This window comes from Alosa sapidissima, chromosome 5, assembly GCF_018492685.1.
Source record: "Alosa sapidissima isolate fAloSap1 chromosome 5, fAloSap1.pri, whole genome shotgun sequence".
Taxonomy (NCBI): domain Eukaryota; kingdom Metazoa; phylum Chordata; class Actinopteri; order Clupeiformes; family Clupeidae; genus Alosa; species Alosa sapidissima.
Window position 1 is genome coordinate 37,355,118 of NC_055961.1, and position 17,853 is coordinate 37,372,970.

Genomic DNA, 17,853 nt, shown 5'->3' on the forward strand with positions numbered 1-17,853 from the left:
ACTTGGTGATCAAAAAGTTTTGGATTTCATGTGAATGCTTCAGAGCATTGTTACGTTGTGTCAGTATAAAGTTAGCTAGCCTAAGCAAATCATTTTCTTACAAATCTAAACCACAGGCTCACGTTAATCTAATGGGCTTTGAGACAGTTTTTTTTTTAGGTGAACTAGTAATTATAGCTTACAAATTTTAAAGGATCTGCTACTAACCAAAATCCAAAGTAGCCAACTTCCAAACAGGGCTTTGTAGGGTGCCCAGAGTGCAAATCACTCTGCCATGGCCTTGATGTTTCAAGATCATGGTGTCCCCTATCTATCATACAGTTCATTCAGTGCAGCCAAGAGTAGTGTAGGCAATACTGTAGGTCCACACAAGAACTTGAAAGACGGCTCTACTTTTAGCTAATACATATGAAGCTCAAGTAGTTTCCACATATGCAGGGGGATCTGACTCTGTACAAAGTTATGAGATGTGGCTAAGGGAAATGGGGAATGTACTAAGCCTTGAATAGATCAGATATCAAAACAATGATACATTGAAATACTATGATACGATCTGGGACCCTCTACTATTGTACATAAAGGGCCAAGTCTGACAAAGTCATTCTGCTGCATATTTTTGTAAACCTTGATCAATGTTTTCTTTTTAATTTATTTTGGAATGTTTATACTCTGTATTGAACTACATTACATTCATGACCGTGATGACTGTTTTGCCAATATGTGCCAAGTTCAGTCTATAACTAAAAAAATTAAAACATAAAAAAAAAGAACTTGAAATAAAGGCAGTCGTGGTGGAGTTAATGATAGCTAGCAGGCTAGTTTTGTTTTCATGTGACTGCAATAAATTAATATACTGACCAGAAAATTTGGGACATGTTCAGTTTAACTCCATAAAGTTTCCACGTCAATCATAATAAGTTTCTCCACCGCTACTGTCTCCATTTCTGATGGTTGTTATGGGACACTAACATCTCAGTACTCAGCTTATAATTGGTCAGCTGTCAAAAAAGCACTTGACCTAAGGTGCTTTTTTCTGAGAAGTTGAACTTTTTTTCCAACTTTAAAAAGATGCTCTGAGCTGCTACAAAAAAAAAAATAAACAGCAAAGTTTTAAAAAGCGCTGAGGACTTTTTTCAAAGCTTTTTTTTTATAACAGATCTGAACATAGCCTAAGGGAGAGTAGGAAGATTGATAATGACTGACTGACTATTATTGTGTTACATGCTTCAAATGTGAAGCACTTTGAGCTGCATTCTGTGTATGAAAGGTGCTATACAAATAAAGCTTATTGTTATTATTATTATTATTTCCTTCTATCATTCAAATCACTTCTAACCTGAAACATTTCTCTGCAAAAGATTTACACTGAACTCATTTTCATAACAATTCCATATCTGTTCAATACCCAACGTGTCATTTTGTTTCCTATTAAAAAATGATTCTGTTTTTCATGATATTGTTGGTAACCATATTCACAAGGTTAATGAGAAGGATCAAGTTCCACGTTTTTGCATGTGTAACTGGATGTTTGTAAAAAAACATGCAAATAGCAGCTTACACCCCTGAGTGATGTCACAAAAGCAGCACTTGATAAATCATTCTTTGATTTATAAGTTCATATAAGCTGTCCTGTAAGGCTTCTGCAGGGGTCATGTAACCAACCACCAAGAAAACAAAACTTACTGGATAATCAGTAAGTATACCTAAGATTTAGGAGTGTGAGTGTCAGTGGTGAAGACCTACGGGAGGACTAAGGTGTTCTCAGTGGGTCCATAGTAGTCGTACAATTTGGTATGCTGAGCATACTGCTCATCATGCAAGATTGGCAGAGTCTTCAGGAACTTCACAAATGCATTAGGTTCTGGAGATAACACTGTGAGAAAGTGAGAAAGAGAGAGACATAGGCGGTGTCAAATATCTTGTTACAACTTTAAAAAAGCAAACATGTGGATTAGCAGGGGAAACTGGGCATTGAGAAAATGTGGCATTTCTTTCTGGATCACACATTCACAAAGGAAAACAAATAGGAAAAGATCAGGCAGTCTGCCGAGAGACCTGCCTCAATGGGCATCATTGGACCATTAAACCACAATGGGCATCATTGGACCATTAAACCACCAAACATACAGCCAAACAAGGCAAGAAATGGTTCACTGAGAACAATATTAACATTTTAGAGTGGCAGAGCCAGAATCCAGACCTCAATCCGTCAAAAAAGTGCCAGAGTGATGGCAGTCGTTCGTGACTGAAAACCCGGATTGCTGTTAAAAAGGTGTGGTCTAGAATCATTGTGGAGACATGGAGAGGCCATTTTGAGAGTTGTGAATGCAAATAAAGATGTTTCCATTGATTTTTTAAAAAAGGGTATGAATAATTTTGGACATGCCATTTTTTAAAAAAGATGAAAACGCTTCTTGTTTTTAATTCCATGTTTCTCCCACATTGTCTTACTAACTTTTGGCATGTGACAGTGTCATTTTCAGTCAGAACACAAATATTGATAAAGAGAAAATCAGCATTAAATCAATATTTGCCAGGGGTATGAATAATTCTGTTCTTAACTGTATAATGGCCCATGTATTAAATAAATGTCTGGTTTAAATCGGGCTCGTAATTACAGTTAATGTGTTGGGTTGGGCTTGATTTTTTGGGCCCGATCTAAGCTCTAATGGCAACTGCTCTGCCTCCGACTGGAAAGCACTGCAGAGGGTGGAACCAGAGAATGTTTAATAAGGGGAGAACCTTCACTCTCTGAACTCTTCCGGTGTGGTACTGCATCTAGGGGCGCTCGCAGGCGAGTCCAGAATGAATGGAGGTCTATGGAGCTGTACCCCTCAAAATCCACTTTTCTCGGGATATAATTTTTTTTCAAGTAATTTGAATATTGTATTCAAAAGGGGAGGCAAGGACAATACACTTGGTTGAGTATTATATTTTTTTGAAGTCACTTAATTGTTCTAAAAAGCCTTTCAAACGTGTCAATGACGTCATTCATTAGCATGATCATAGCATCAATGCTAGCGTGTTATGGGCAACAACGACCCAACCTGTAAGAAAACGAAAGGACATGACTCCCGGATTATTTCACTTTTGATTGATAATCCATATCCATTTTGCGAAAAATAAAATAAAATCTGAGGGTTTCAGTTGTTAAATAGGTGAAAACAATAAATGTAGCCATGTAGCTCCATAGGACCCCATGTATTTTGGACTCGCCCGCAATCGCCATCTAGGTGAACTCTGGTGAACTACAGCCAAATTCGGTTTGTATGGGATTAATAGAGAGTGGGGAGGCTCTCCATAGACGGGCTCTGGTGGAACTCACAATCACACAGTTTGCATACCACTTTGTCTCTCTCCATAGTTTGATCTCCAGTCCAAAACCTGAAGTGCTTCCATATCGAAGTCCTCAAGTTATTAGGGGTTATCACTCCTCTCTCTCTCATGTCGCACAGGTTGATTGCCGTTGTCCTCCATTTGGCAAAACACCAGCAGCAGCCGATTAAAACCGATTGAAACTAGCCTATAGGCTGATTTCCGGTGCGTAAAATTGGTGGGAAATTTCTTTTTAGCGTTCGCAATGCCTACTGCACTTTCAGAATTCTTTATTTTCTTTTTCTGCTTGTTTGTGAGTTTTGTTACATCTATCTACATCTTCTTGTTTAATTATTTGAAAATTAATAATGCACATATTTGGTTAAAATTGATTCCCTATTTTAGTTTTCGAAACTTGTGTTCTTAACTGTATAATACTGTCTGCACTGCACTATATGTCTTAAGCTTATACTGTTTACACTGCATAAGACATTGCTACACTACACCATCTGTCTGTACTACATTGCACTTTTCTGTTTTCTGCATTTCAGGTTAAACGCAAACTGCATTTCATTATAGTTGTCTCTGTACTCTGCACAATGACAATAAAGGTGAATCTAATCACAAAGTCTAAGTCACTAATCTAAGTCACTAATCGGACCCTTCATTAAAATCTAGCTATGTAAAAATAAACTTAAGACATCATGCATGAGATCATCATGGGTAATAGCCTAATGCTTGATCAACATTCCAAACAAAGTAGCAAAACAACCATGAGAGTTACAAATTAGTAAACAATTTAGCTTGCTAGGACATTTGGGGAAAATACCACTCTCAAGATGATTCCATTCCATTCACTTTTGTCATTCCATCCAAGACGTTTTGGTGATGCTTTATAGAGCAAATAATGTTAAACCCATTCTTCAGGACAGACATATCAAGTCAATGGCATGGCCAGCAAACAGTCTGGATCTCAATCCCATTGAAAATTGATGATGGAAACTGAAGAAAAAGATGCATGACAAAGCTCCATTCTGCAAAGTTGATCTGTCAACTGCCATTCGACAAAGTGGGAATCTGATTGATCCGCCGTAGACAGCATAGGCTACACGTTAAATTGCCAATTTGTGGCTTTTATAGATTAATAATTTGACAATTAGGCTACAACAACATTTATCCCCAATATTTGACATGGCAAATGGGTAACATTGGCTCAGAACCAGTTACCCGTCATTCCCTTAATAACGAGCTAACGAGTGGTCTAGGTTCTACGTGTGACTCCCATTTCAAGCCACGGTGGGCTACCAGAAACTATGTGTCCAGTAGCCTGGTCAAACGGACATATGAAATAGTTTAGTGACATTAATCTTACCGTTATCATGCAACATCATTCCAATTGTCCCTCCCGTGTTAATAACCAGGACCCGTGCCTCGGCAGTTGGACTCATCTCCGAGGAGTCGATACTGGCGCTACTTGATATCTTTCTCCTTCGGACTCCTCCGGCGGCACTCCGACATAGGGACGTCTGAGAACTAAAAACATCAGACTGATCGAGAGAACTTAACCGAGTCTGAGACAAAGCTCTACCCAGGGATATTTCGGCGGGAGCAAACACACCAGAGGTTGACCGCTTGCACTCAGATTCCATGGTTGATAACGTTAAGGTTAGCCTAGGCTACTTGCCTTCTTCAAAACAAAAGTCCCACTTCCTTCACGTGGTGAAATCCGCCTCCTCTGAAACGTATATGATTGGCAGGTAGGCCTAACGTTAGGGGTTCCAGACCTTTTTTGGCAGGTGAGGCGATCCTATTTTAATGTCACAAAACGTAGGCGACCCCAATCATTCAACACACTGCAAAAACTCCTTATCAAATAAAATCTAACCAAGTGTTATTAATCTTATACTAAGATAAAAAAAAATCTAGTTAGGGGTCCAAGCAGGAAAAAGCCCTATTGTTTTTGTTCTGATTATTCTTCCCTATTATTATTACTTTTCTGTGGCAGAACCGTTTCTACAGTCATAACTGTAATAGGTACAGACTCAAATTCTTTACCATAGGTCCCAAATTAGTGCATGATCTCAAACAACAGGAATTACCCATTTCTGTCCATAGGGGGTGCTATAATAATCACATTTACGTTTTTGCTAATATCTCTAGAACCGTTTCAAAATTCTTCTTTCTTCTTGTTCCTTCAGAGCTCTTGTATCCAATTAACCCAGCCACGCCCATTTCCATACTGCACATTTTCCCGCCATTTTCAAAAAACTCAAAAGTGAAACTAATCTATCTCCTATCTATGTCAATATCTCCAGTATGTCCAATCCTATTCAAACATGGTACACACCAGGGGCGCCTGCAGGGATTAATACTATGGTACGCAAACCCACCTACAGACCCCCCGCCACAAAATTTTCAACGCATTGATAACATTTTTGTCCGTTTCCCGGTTAGGTTTGTTAATTGGTCAGCTAAAAAGTAGCCTACATAGTACTAACATCCCCATGCAATATCGTTACAACAACGTCTAACAATGACCTATTCATTTAGACAACTTTATACAGCCCTATAAAGGCTCATGTTACCTTTAGTTTTGTTCTATTGTACCATTCATGTATGGCTTTAAACAGCTGTAATGCTAGCCTAACGTTTGCCTAACGTTTTGACAAACACCAATATTGCCTACCTTGTGCTTGCGGCTTGACCATTTGAAATAACTCCTCTAGCTTTGCTGTCTCCCTCCTTTCTGTTTTTGTTGTTTAAAAAAATGTGTTCCATCATATCCATGATGAGTCTCGAGTTAGTGAGTTAGCTTATAACATTGTATGCTGATAACCAGCGTAGATAGTAAAATAGAACAAGTAGCCTAGCCTACAACTTCTATGTGTGTGTGTGCATATTCTCTCCCCTGCTCAAACAAAAGGTGTGCACGTGCATATAGTTTTGTATTAAGTTGATTTTGATAACATGTTTACAAACTTTACTTTACAGAAAATTGTAAATAGCCTACTGTCACACAGTTAATGGGATACTGTGCAGAGTTGGGAAGTTATGTTAGGCCAATGCGGTGTGAAGACACACACGGGAAATTCTAGCCTAATGGTACGCACAGTGCGTACGGCCATACACCTACAGGCGCGCCTAGTACACACAATCATGACATTCTTTGAAAGCACACCGAATTTGGTACATGTAATCAATACAACATTCTTTGGAGGCATACTGAATTCTGTGATATTTTGTACATAGGGGGCGCTGCAATAAGTCAAAATGTCCAATCTTATCCAAACTTGGTAGAGACAATCAATATGATATTCTTTGCATGGGCACAAAATTTCTTGCAATGCTGTCCATGGGGGATGTGTGTGTGTGTGTGTGTGTGTGGGGGGGGGGGGGGGGGGCGGGGTTGGGGTGCTACAGCCGCCGCACCAAAACAGTGTATGCAACCATAACCACATTTCGTTTTTGCTCATATCTCCAGAACCGTATGGAATTTTTGACAAATCATTCTTTCCACTTGTTCCTTTACATTTCCCGCATCTAATGAATTTGACCACACCTATTTCCATCATTCACATTTTCCCACCATTTTCAAAAAATTCTGAAGTTGAACGAATATATCTCCTCCTACACTTTTATTCCAATCCCTACAGAATTAGGTACACATCATCTACAGACCAAGCCTAACATATTGGCTTTTTCTGATTTTTGATTTATCGCCTGTTTTTTTTATTTTTGGGGAGTGGCCTATAATTATTTTTTGGCCTATATCTGAACTTGTAAAGGCCCAATCCTATGTAAACTTGGTACACATAATCATTATGACATTCTTTGGATGCACACCAAATTTTGTTAGTGTCGATATCTTCAATATGTCCAATCTTATCCAAACTTGGTAGAGACAATCAACATGACATTCTTTGCATGGCCACAAAATGTTGTGCAATTCTGTCCATGGGGGGGGTGCTACAGCCACTGGACCAAAACAGTACCGTAATAGGCACAGACACTACATTTTCACCAAATTTTCACCATAGGTCCAAAATCAATGCATGATCTCACAAAACAAAATAGACCCATTTCTGACCATAGGGGGCGCTATAATAAGCAAGAAAAAACAAGCAAATTTGTCTGCCAGTGCATTAAAGGAAAATTCCGGTATTTAGCACCTTGAGTCCCTTTTCTGGTTTGTTTTGGATGAACTAGAGTGGTGGACACTGAAATTTTGACGATTGGTCCTGTCTCGACTTTTCTGACTCGTTTTGAATCACCTTTGACTACTCAGAGTGGCTGCCAACAGGCATACTCAAACATGTCCTAAAACAAACCTTAACGTTTGTTTTCCAAACTGTGCAACTCACCGAGTGGTTAGTGGTGTTCGTTGATGTTCCATAACAAGTAGCGTAGCGAAATACAGTTTCTGTCGTGTTTTATTTGGCATTTTGTAAAATCCCATTGATTTCTGTTGGAAGACTCATTGCGTGTGTATACACAAATTATAGGCCGGTTTCACTTTTATCTCAATTTTCTAAAATACTTTGTTCTAAAATTGTTTGTTGCCAGACTGGACTGCTTTGTTGGAAAGCACAATCTATTAATTGATTGCCAATATGGTTTTAGAGAAGGTAGATCAACATTAATGGCTTTGATGGAAGAGCTTTCAGGTGCAGTTGAGGATAAGAAGTTTGCAGTGGGAGTGTTCATAGACCTTAAGAAAGCATTTGACACCATAGACCACGATATTATGTGAGAAAATGGAAAGGTTTGGAATTAGAGGTTTAGGGCTGGAATGGCTGAAGAGCTATATCAAAAATAGATGTCAGTATGTACAAGTGGGCAACGCCATATCCAAGCTAGCCAGCATCACCTGCGACGTACCACAAGGTTTGATAGTTGGACCAAAATGATTCATTATGTACATAAACTATTGTAAAGTTTCCAATATTGTGAGGTCCCAGGGACTTTCAGTTGCAGTTACTGCTTTTGGCCACTAGATGTTCTCATTTGCACCTTTTTTTTGTAATTTTCGGAAATTGCCTGATTTTCTCGGCTCATCTTTGAGTGATTACACCTGTGGTTGTTAATGAATCAGGGTATTTAAGGAGCATGTGTTTGTTAGCGCCTTTGCTGAGTTCTCCTGTGTGCCACCTGTATTCCTGTTTTGAATACACTTGAAAAGACTTTTGGTAACCAATTTCTCCCTCTTTGAGGTGTTTTTTGACTTTGAATTTTTGGCTGGCCTGTTTGAATGGACTTTGTCTACTGCCCTCTGTTTTCTGACTCAGTGTCGACTTACCTTTGATCTGCAACCGGCCGCTTCCCCCTCAGACCACTCCCAGGTAGCTTATGTCATAACATTGCTGAAGGGGAAAGCTTGTTCCTGTGCCACTGCACTCTATGAGGCTGGCAGCCCTGCCTGTGACTCCTTCAGGTCCTTTTCTAGGGAGATAATGAAGGTCGTAGCTCCTACAGCCACTGGCCGCATGGCAGCCAAGAAGCTCCTAGATCTGCGCCAGGGCAACCGGTCTGCAGCCGACTACGCTATCCAGTTCCAGACTCTGGCAGCTGAGAGTGGCTGGGGAGAACAGGCTCTGCAGGTGTAGCAGTGAAATACTTTGTCTATTATTTTATTTAATTTTTGTGGTGAATTTCATCAAATCAATGCACATTATTTGTGTGTGTGTGTGTGTGTGAGTGAAATTACTATTATCTCGTGCTGCGTGATGTTGCTAAGCAACTTGGCACACCAGGTCAAACCAAAAGTAACAAGCCTCGGTGTCATCTTAGATGCAGAGTTAAGTTTTAAGCCCCATATCAGTAAAGTTACTCAGACAGCCTATTTCCACTTGAGAAACATTGCCAAAGTGCGGCCCTTTTTAACTCAACAAGATGCAGAAAAACTAATTCACGCCTTTATCACTAGCAGGTTAGACTACTGCAATGCACTTTTCACTGGTCTTCCCAAAAAACATCTAAAGAAATTGGCACTCATACAGAACTCTGCGGCTAGACTTTTAACTAAGACTAAGAAGAGAGAACACATCACCCCTGTGTTGGCTGAACTGCACTGGCTCCCTATTTCTTATAGAATTGATTTTAAGGTTATGTTAATTACTTACAAAGCTCTGAATGGCATAGCACCTTCATATATCTCTGAGCTTTTAATATCTTATCAACCACAAAGGAAACTTAGATCATCCAATTCTAATCTTTTAATCGTACCCAAAGTGCTCCACAAACAAAGTGGAGAAGCTGCGTTTATCCATTATGCCCCCAAACTATGGAACACCCTGCCTCTGTACATCAAGCAGGCGAGTTCAGTAAATATTTTTTAAAAAGATCTGAAAACATACCTGTACAGGAAAGCTTTTAGTTAACTCATCTTATCCTGTAGACTACATTTTCAGATTATTCTACATCTGCTACTATTGGAGGGCGCAGCCAGCCAGAAGCAGATGGGCTCCCCCTATTAAGTCAGGTTCTGCTCAAGGTTTCTTCCTGGAATATGGGAGTTTTTCCTTGCCACAGTTGCCATATGGCGTGCTTGTGGGGGGTAAGAGGGTTAAGGCTGCCAGTCTTGACGTCATTTTCTATATTTTTGATATGTTGCTGAGTATATCATAAACAGCAAAGAAAAGTGATTGATAATGACTGACTGACTATTATTGTGTTACATGCTTCAAATGTAAAGCACTTTGAGCTGCATTCTGTGTATGAAAGGTGCTATACAAATAAAGCTTTATTATTATTATTAACCAGTGTTTACAGCATTCCCCAGTTGCAAAGTGGATGCTGAAAGGGGTAAGCCGCTATCATTTTCCTCCAATAGAAACGGCATTAATTATTTATTTAAAAGTATTGTTCTTGAATAGAAATCACCTGAAAACAATGTCATGATCTTTTAAAAGTATTATTTAATCACTTGTAACCTTGTTTTAGCGAATGTGTATGAGAAATCAATAACTTTAGCGTTCATAGTGTCTTAATGTATGCCGTAATGTAGCCTAAACAATTATATTGTACATAAAGTTATTATCAGCCCACAACGAGTGAAAACGATGTCATAATGTATAAAACAGAAAGTTATCATACTGTATGTGTTATTCGTATTATTGGAAGCTTCGAAAATAGTTAAATTAGTTTTTACCGTTATTAGTGTTTCATTAGTATTTACCGTTACTGTGTGTAGGGAATGGGAACGAGACTGCTGTGCGTGTGTACATTCTAAAGTGCCCCTTTGTGCCCCATTCTGTGCCCAGTAAACAGTTGCAGATACCCCATCCTTCTGTGTGTGTACTTCATTCATCTTGCCCTGTGCATTCAACTGGTCCTAACCACTTAAAGGAGAATTCCGGTGTGATATTGACCTAAAGTGTGTTGAAACATGATACCGAGTGTGAACGTATGTCTCATAGCTCTCCTCGGCTTGTCCCCTGGTAGCACTGGTAGTTTATTTACAAGACGATTTATACAGACAGTACCTTAAGGAATTTTACCGTTCGACGCCATCTTGAATTTAGTCACGATAAGTCGAGCGACGAGTACGAACGAACAGGTATGGTAAGGGATCAGATTACAAAAATAATTCAGTGGAAATGCATGTGTAACCGGCAGAGCCACTGCTGTATTAAGTTTGTCCTCCTGCTGTTACCGTAGCTCCTTTCCCCTTTGTCACGCCTTCCAGTTAGCTTCTAAGTGGCTGCTAGGTTTCCTTAGCGGCAACACCACTTTCTATAAAATAACAGGCTCACCGGTAGGCCGACTAAGATCCCTGGTTTCTGTAAACACTGCCGATTCGGCTATCCTTGGTTCCCTGGGTGTTCGTCTGTGAAAGGTACGTGCTATTGCCTCATCTGCTACACGATCATATGATTGTATTTATTTGTTTATCTAATGTTAAACTGTGGGCAACAGGTGTCCTACTGTCGCTAGACGCTTCCGAGTAGTTGGTGGGTAGATCTACTACTGAAGGTAATAGTACAGTATTTTAATCATTGTTGGTTTAACGTCAGGCTACCATGTTTGTGAGGTTGTACGTATATTTAATAGCCACATTGTAACGTAGGTCTCGGGTGAAAAGACGTTTTAACGAAGCCCTGCACTGTTTACCAAGGAACCTAGCCAACAAAGGTACATTTATTTGTAACTCTCGTTAGGGAGAGAAATATTTGTCTGTAAACCCTTTTGCTCTTATCTATGTCTGTTTACTACCTCTATGTGATTGTTGCCGCTTTAGTATGATGTAGCACATGTGAGCTAATCATGTCCTCAGTCTATGATGCAAATGCCTGTCTCGCTGTATCTGACATATGCTTGTGTACAGCAGTGTTCTCATGCCAGCTTGTGGTGACGAGTGCCAGGGGTCCCCTTGCCATGTTGTGTTTGCTTTTAGGATGCACTGAGGTAAAGTAGAATGATGCCTAGTGTGAAGGTGTAAATCCTGTCAATGGAAAACTGTTATTTGTTGATTGTGTATTGTTTATGGATGACTGATTCTGACTGTTTTGTGTCTCCAGAACCAGTTGCCACTGCTGTTTTGCCTACTGTAAAATTAATGTAAAGTAGCTTTCGCCCGTTTTGTTTGTTTTCTTTTTCTGTTTAGTTGGTTTCATTTGGTATTATTTGACTTGGCCGTTACCTTTTAGCTTCCTGTTACCTCTCTCCTTCACGGCATTAGGGCATGTGTGGTACTGGCTGCCCCAGTAGTTTGCTACCAGTAAAATCCTTCCTATTCAGCTTGCTCTACTGTTTTCCCAGTCACTGAGTGCTAACCATCCCATCCCCCTTCTCTCTTCTCCAGAGTAATAGTGAAGCTGCTCACGGGGCAGGTCGCCGGATCTGAGTCCTCCTCTTCGCGCACTGCTCACAGTATTTTGTAGTGGTAACGTGCACCTCACCATTTGCTGTGATCACATTGTTGCAGTAGTTGTGTGTGTGTATGTGTGTCTGTGTGAATAGGCACCAGAGTCAAGAGCACGAGTGTTGTGTCGGCCTCACACTTCTCCCAGGACAGGTAACCGCTCCCCATCAGCTGACTAGCTATCTCTCCCCTACTACTGTCCCAAAGAGTAATATCCCTGGTGGCAGCCATTACCACTTCCCCTTGCCGTTCACCATAGCGGGTCTGCGCTCTAGTGCTTAACTGCATAAATGGCCTTTTAAGTGAATTCCATATTAATAAATCTTGTTTATTTTTGTACTGGAATCACGTCTCTGTCTTTACTCATCTTATCTGTGTGTCTCATCAAATATACTTGGGTTTACCACATCTTGGTGTGAAAGGCCCCAAGTGGCGTAGTCGTGCACTTATATGTACCCTATAGGTACAGTCGGTCACACATGGATTCAGTTGCTTCCGTAGCAGCAACTGGAATCCATGCATTTTCACGGAATCATACCTGTTCGTTCGTACTCGTCGCTCGACTTATCGTGACTAAATTCAAGATGGTGTCGAACGGTAAAATTCCTTAAGGTACTGTCTGTATAAATCGTCTTGTAAATAAACTACCAGTGCTTTTTCAAAGTTCTCTATGTCTCGTTTTAAATGTCAAGGCCCTCGGAAGTCTACCAATGAAGTATGGAGCTACTTTGAGCCTCGTAAATGGTGTAAAACAGTGATTTATTTGCATGGCTAGGCCGATGCCCGAGGCACCACAACGAAACAGTGTTGGTAGCATTGGCTAACTAGCGCCAGATTTCTGAGTGCAGGGGACAAGCCGAGGTGAGCTATGAGACATACATTCATACTCGTTATCATGTTTCAACACACTTTAGGTCAAAATCACACCGGAATTATCCTTTAACATCTGCTACACAGGCAACCTTCTACCATGGCCTGGCAGACCGTATTAAGGATTAACTTGCATCGTGGGAAGAGGTAGAGGATCTGGAGTCACTGATCTCTCGAGTTCTCGGTCTGGACAACCGTCTCCAGGAGCGATCCCGAGCCCCAAGAGGGTCCATCTACAGTGGGCAGTGCTTCGACTTGGCCAGCTTCACTCGCGGTCCGCGCGTGGGATCACGCGGTATCACGCAACTTTAATTTGTATTTTCCCAGTGTGACGCTGCAACAACCCAAACAACCGGTAGATGGCTCAAGTGAGCAGGGTGTCTTGTAAAAAGAAATGGAGCCTGGAAAACCCTACACAGACTTCACTACAAACTTTAGCAGACTGGTTTAGAAATAATTTAATAGCCAGAAATATGCCTGCCCTGCCCTAATAAAGAAATATTTGGTTAACTGCGAGTGAATCCCGTTTGCAGCCGTAGAAGAAACATTCTGGTTTTCTCCGAGTGCAACGATGATAGACAGACATCACTTGGACAAAATATAGAGCATATTAACCTCTGTTGCTCAGCCAAATGCCTTCCTGTTACGTCCTGTTATCACTGAGTTACAGGCGATAAACGATTTTTGATGTTCACAAGTTTACTTCATTAGCGGTTTATTTTTTTGATTATTAAAGTGTTTTTCATTCAATAGTTTGACTTCGTGCTTATTCAGTAGAGCATTTAGTGCTCTTCCCAATCCCAGACGTTCACATTGCATGTTTGTTTGTAATGGATGCAACCGCGAGATACGCTTGTCATGGGCGCCGATACCGTGGATGCTCCGTCTCTCGGGCACCCACTGAAAACATCGAGCACCCACGTGTGACGGCTTACAGTCCCGGCTAAATTTACATTCATTTAAAATCAAACATCGCAGTTTATGTTAAATTCAGCATCTCTCATAATGTGATTGGATATGTTGCTGTCAATTCCCTACTCCATATACTAACCACCAATGAGAGCGTCTCTCGTATGAAAATTCCTGACACTTCCCACCTGAAGAATTAACGCAAGGCTTTGTCGGGTCTTCAGCCCCGAATGTTTAAAATGTATATAGCCCTGAATATCATTTTAAAAGTAGTCTGACAAAGCTTATTGTTTTGTGACACAGCTAAACACTGGTACCTCATAGAACGTCTATAACATAGCCTAGGTGGTCGCAACTCACAAAAGTAAGCAGATAGAAAGAACTCACGCAAATCTAGCCTACAACACGCAGACAGCTTTATGCGCAGGGGAGAGAGCGCGCGCGCGCGGGCACTGTGCTTTATGATTGTTGGCTTCTGATGTTAACTGAACCAGTGGCGGAGCTAGGGGGTGGCTTAGGGGGCATAAGCCCCGAATATTTTTTTAGTGTTTTAAATTCCCGGCAACTCTTATTTCCAATATAACTTCCCCTCGGTTTCTCTATAAATGTCACAAAATGCTCTATTACTGAGGAATTATATCCCTTATTTTCAAAGCCCAATATTGAAAAATAATTTGACTTGCTACACGATCTATGCCAGGTCTCTGGGCTAGCCGCTATGGTGATTTCAATGGTTAGATTGATTTGTTTAGATTGAGTGAAAATGCTGCCTTGACAACACTACGTCATGGCTTCGGTGTTCCAAAAAGCCTCTGTCAGAAGTCTGTCACTTTTACAGTCTGTGATAAAACACTTTTTGTACATGTTGTTGAAACGTTATGGATATTAGAACGTTTTTCAAAAGACCACTCAGCTCCGTTCAAGCAACAGCATCGCCCAGTGAACTGACGGATGGTGTTGTAGAACTGAGAGACTCAGGAGAAGTTTTTATCCCCAGGCCATCCGAACTCTGAACTCACACTATACTGACTTTGCACACATTCACTCCTCAGCACTCATGACCCCCCCCCACACACACACACACACATACACACCCACACACACCTACAAGACTTTTAGCACTTTTACATCCCTCTCCCTATGCTACAGACCTTTTATTTATTTTCTTATTTCATCACACGTCAAAACACACACACACACACACACACACACATCTGACTTTCTCCAACTTTTGCACACTTTTTATTTATTATTTTTGATTTCTCCTCCATCTACCCATGTCCTTGATTGCCTAGCCTTTCTGTCCCCCCCCCCCCCCCAACACACACACTTACATCATCACTGTCATCACTTCACATACATACAGCACACTGCTTGCTACAGTAAGCCTCCTCTACATACTTGCTGCACACTGCCCCCACCCCACATACACAGCACAATGTCTTCAGGATCTTCAACAACACACATCCTCTACATACTTACAGCACACTGCCCCCACCTACCCACACACAGTCACTGCTCCACTCCCCTCCCGCCCACACACACATCTTCACTGTCATCACTCACATACATTACATACAGTACTCTGCTTGCAATAGTAAGTCCCTGCCCCCCCACCTACATACACAGCACATTATTTCATCAGGAAGCTTCTCCAACACATATCCCCAACATACTTACAGCACACTGCCCCCCCCCCCCCCCCCCAATACACAGCACATTGTCTCATGAGGAAGCTTCTCCAACACACATATTGCACACTGCCCTCTCCCCACATACACAGCACACTATCCCATCTCCCCCGTCATCCCCCCAACACACACACCAAGACCCCTGGCAGTTGGGTTAGCTCCTTGAGCCGTGGAACTGCCCAAGGTTTCTTCCTTGGTAAGGGAGTTTTTCCTTGCCCCTGTTGCTCATGGGTGCTCCTTGTTGGTGCCCCCCCCCCCATTAATGCACAAATAGGCTGACACCAGACATAATTTCACTGCATTTCTTACTTCCAGTAACTATATGCATGTGACAATAAACTTCCTTGTATCCTTGTTGTATCCTTGTATCCTTGTTTCAGGTTGGTGATTTCACGTTAAGAGCTTTCAGTCAGTTAGGCAGGCTAACGTTAGGCTACTTGGCTAGCTCCCTAAATGCTTAACGTTAACGTTAAATGTCCTCGTTCGTCGGCGGAAAAGGCAAATTCAGTACTCTCATAGGCTAGCTAAGCCTACTGCAGAATAAGAAATTCCAGCTCCCAAAACAAAGTGATCCTCATCTTGTAATAAATTAGGCTACACTGTTTTGAAATGTCAGAAAAACCCAACAGTTATCTGCCCATGTCAACTTTTCAGTGTCATATGTTGCACAAAAGAATGTTAACTGTTAGCCTACCTTAAAACCTTGTTGATATCCTATCCACCACCACAGATCTTATAATCCAAGAGTCCACATAAATATAAAAGTCATGTTATGTTGTTTTGGCTGCCTAACTAATTATTAACTAAAAAAAAAAAAAACATTACAATGATATATTGAGAGGAAAGGACCCTTTCCATAAGTGTGTTAATCAAGCACCATGCAGTCTGCATTCATAATCTAGGTGCTTGATTTTATGCACCTGTGTAAAGGGACCTGATGAAACCTATGAATAATCTTGCTAAATTACAAAATTAATATAATTTAGAAACGCCTATGTCAAGATGATAATGCATTCCTTCTTAAATACCCTTGTATCATGATGACTGGCCATACTGTAATTATATCATAATATTATGTATATTATAGTATAAGATATTCTATTTATTTGTCACACAGATGAGATCAGGGAAGAGAAAGAAGGAGAATAGCAATAATAAACAATAATGTCATATCAAACAATAGCCTAATGAAAATAAACAAATACTATGATATACAAACCATAAGAAACGCTTAATTAACTAAGTACATGCTAAATAGATATGAACAGATATTGCCTCTTGAAAGACCCAAAACTATAATTTTACACAGTGTAGTGCCAGTCAGATACCTTGAATCTGTTGAATATTAGTTTCACATTTTTTAAGTCTCAATGTGTCCATTTCTCAGAATTTAGGTCTACTAGGCCTACAATAACGTCATCACCAAATACATCTTTTATTTTTAGTTGATCAACCACAAAGAGTAGTATAGGCCTACTGTGCACAGTGCACTGACGACTGTAACAGCCCAACGTAACCAGTTGTTGTAGATGAGAAGCAACCCCTTGTTTCAGATAGCCTGGACAACATGTTACCTGGGTGTTGCCTACATTATTAATTAATGGTAGCCTATATTACGCTGATTCGCGTAATATATTAGTTGGTTCAAAGAGTAGGGAATCAGGATGGAGAGAGTCACGCGTGTGTTGCTTTTGCGGGATCGAATCCAGTTTAATGCTAGTTTTCAAAACATATAGGCCTATTTTTTACATGTCTTTTGTCCGAATCAAACGTAACGTCTCTCTCCTCCTCCTCCGAATCCACCTGTCCTTCGCCTTCCTCTGTGTTACTACACTGCACATCAAAGCTGTGTTCCACTCCTTTAGCCTGTGCACTCGATGTCGACGGCCCTGCACCCGCTGTAACAGTCGACCTTGGGGTCAACATTTCTGTGATTTTGACACATTTTGCTGCGTCCACTTGTAGGCTTTTTAGCCTTTTGCCTCGCAAAATTTGATAACCCTGGGAGGAAAGGGGGAGGGCTGAGAGATGTCATTGGACCAGGGATGGACTGGGACCAAAAAATGGCCCTGGCATTTTTGGCCATGGCGGCCCACCATGATTATTTATACGATATGCTGAGGCACATGACATACCAGAGGAATGTGTTTCAAAAAGTTAAAATAAAGCGCAGTAGCCTACATGGAAGAGCTGTTAAGAGTTTAACAT

At 40.8% G+C, this 17,853-nt stretch overlaps 1 protein-coding gene and 1 long non-coding RNA gene across 6 annotated transcripts in view; one reads left to right on the forward strand and one right to left on the reverse strand.

Annotated features, from left to right (window-relative positions):
* Positions 1-8,738, reverse strand: part of aspg (asparaginase homolog (S. cerevisiae)) — a 71,551-nt gene extending 62,813 nt beyond the window's left edge. For 2 of the 5 annotated variants that reach the window (XR_006031701.1, XM_042091303.1), the window contains exons 1-2: positions 4,688-5,013; positions 1,744-1,873 (exon numbers count right to left, since the gene is read on the reverse strand). Coding sequence is in view for 4 of the 5 variants with exons in the window: in XM_042091303.1 (XP_041947237.1) it covers positions 1,744-1,873; positions 4,688-4,964 (407 nt within the window). In the remaining variant the exon portion in view is untranslated. Of the gene's footprint in view, positions 1-1,743; positions 1,874-4,687; positions 5,023-8,611 lie in introns of those variants that run through there. The other 3 variants (XM_042091305.1, XM_042091304.1, XM_042091302.1) reach the window with 3 other exon arrangements.
* A 2,203-nt stretch (positions 8,739-10,941) lies between these two features.
* LOC121708650 lies at positions 10,942-12,637 on the forward strand. The gene is made up of 3 exons (XR_006031726.1): positions 10,942-11,149; positions 11,230-11,286; positions 11,381-12,637. It is a non-coding gene; the product is annotated as an uncharacterized LOC121708650 (long non-coding RNA).
* Positions 12,638-17,853: the final 5,216 nt, after the last annotated feature.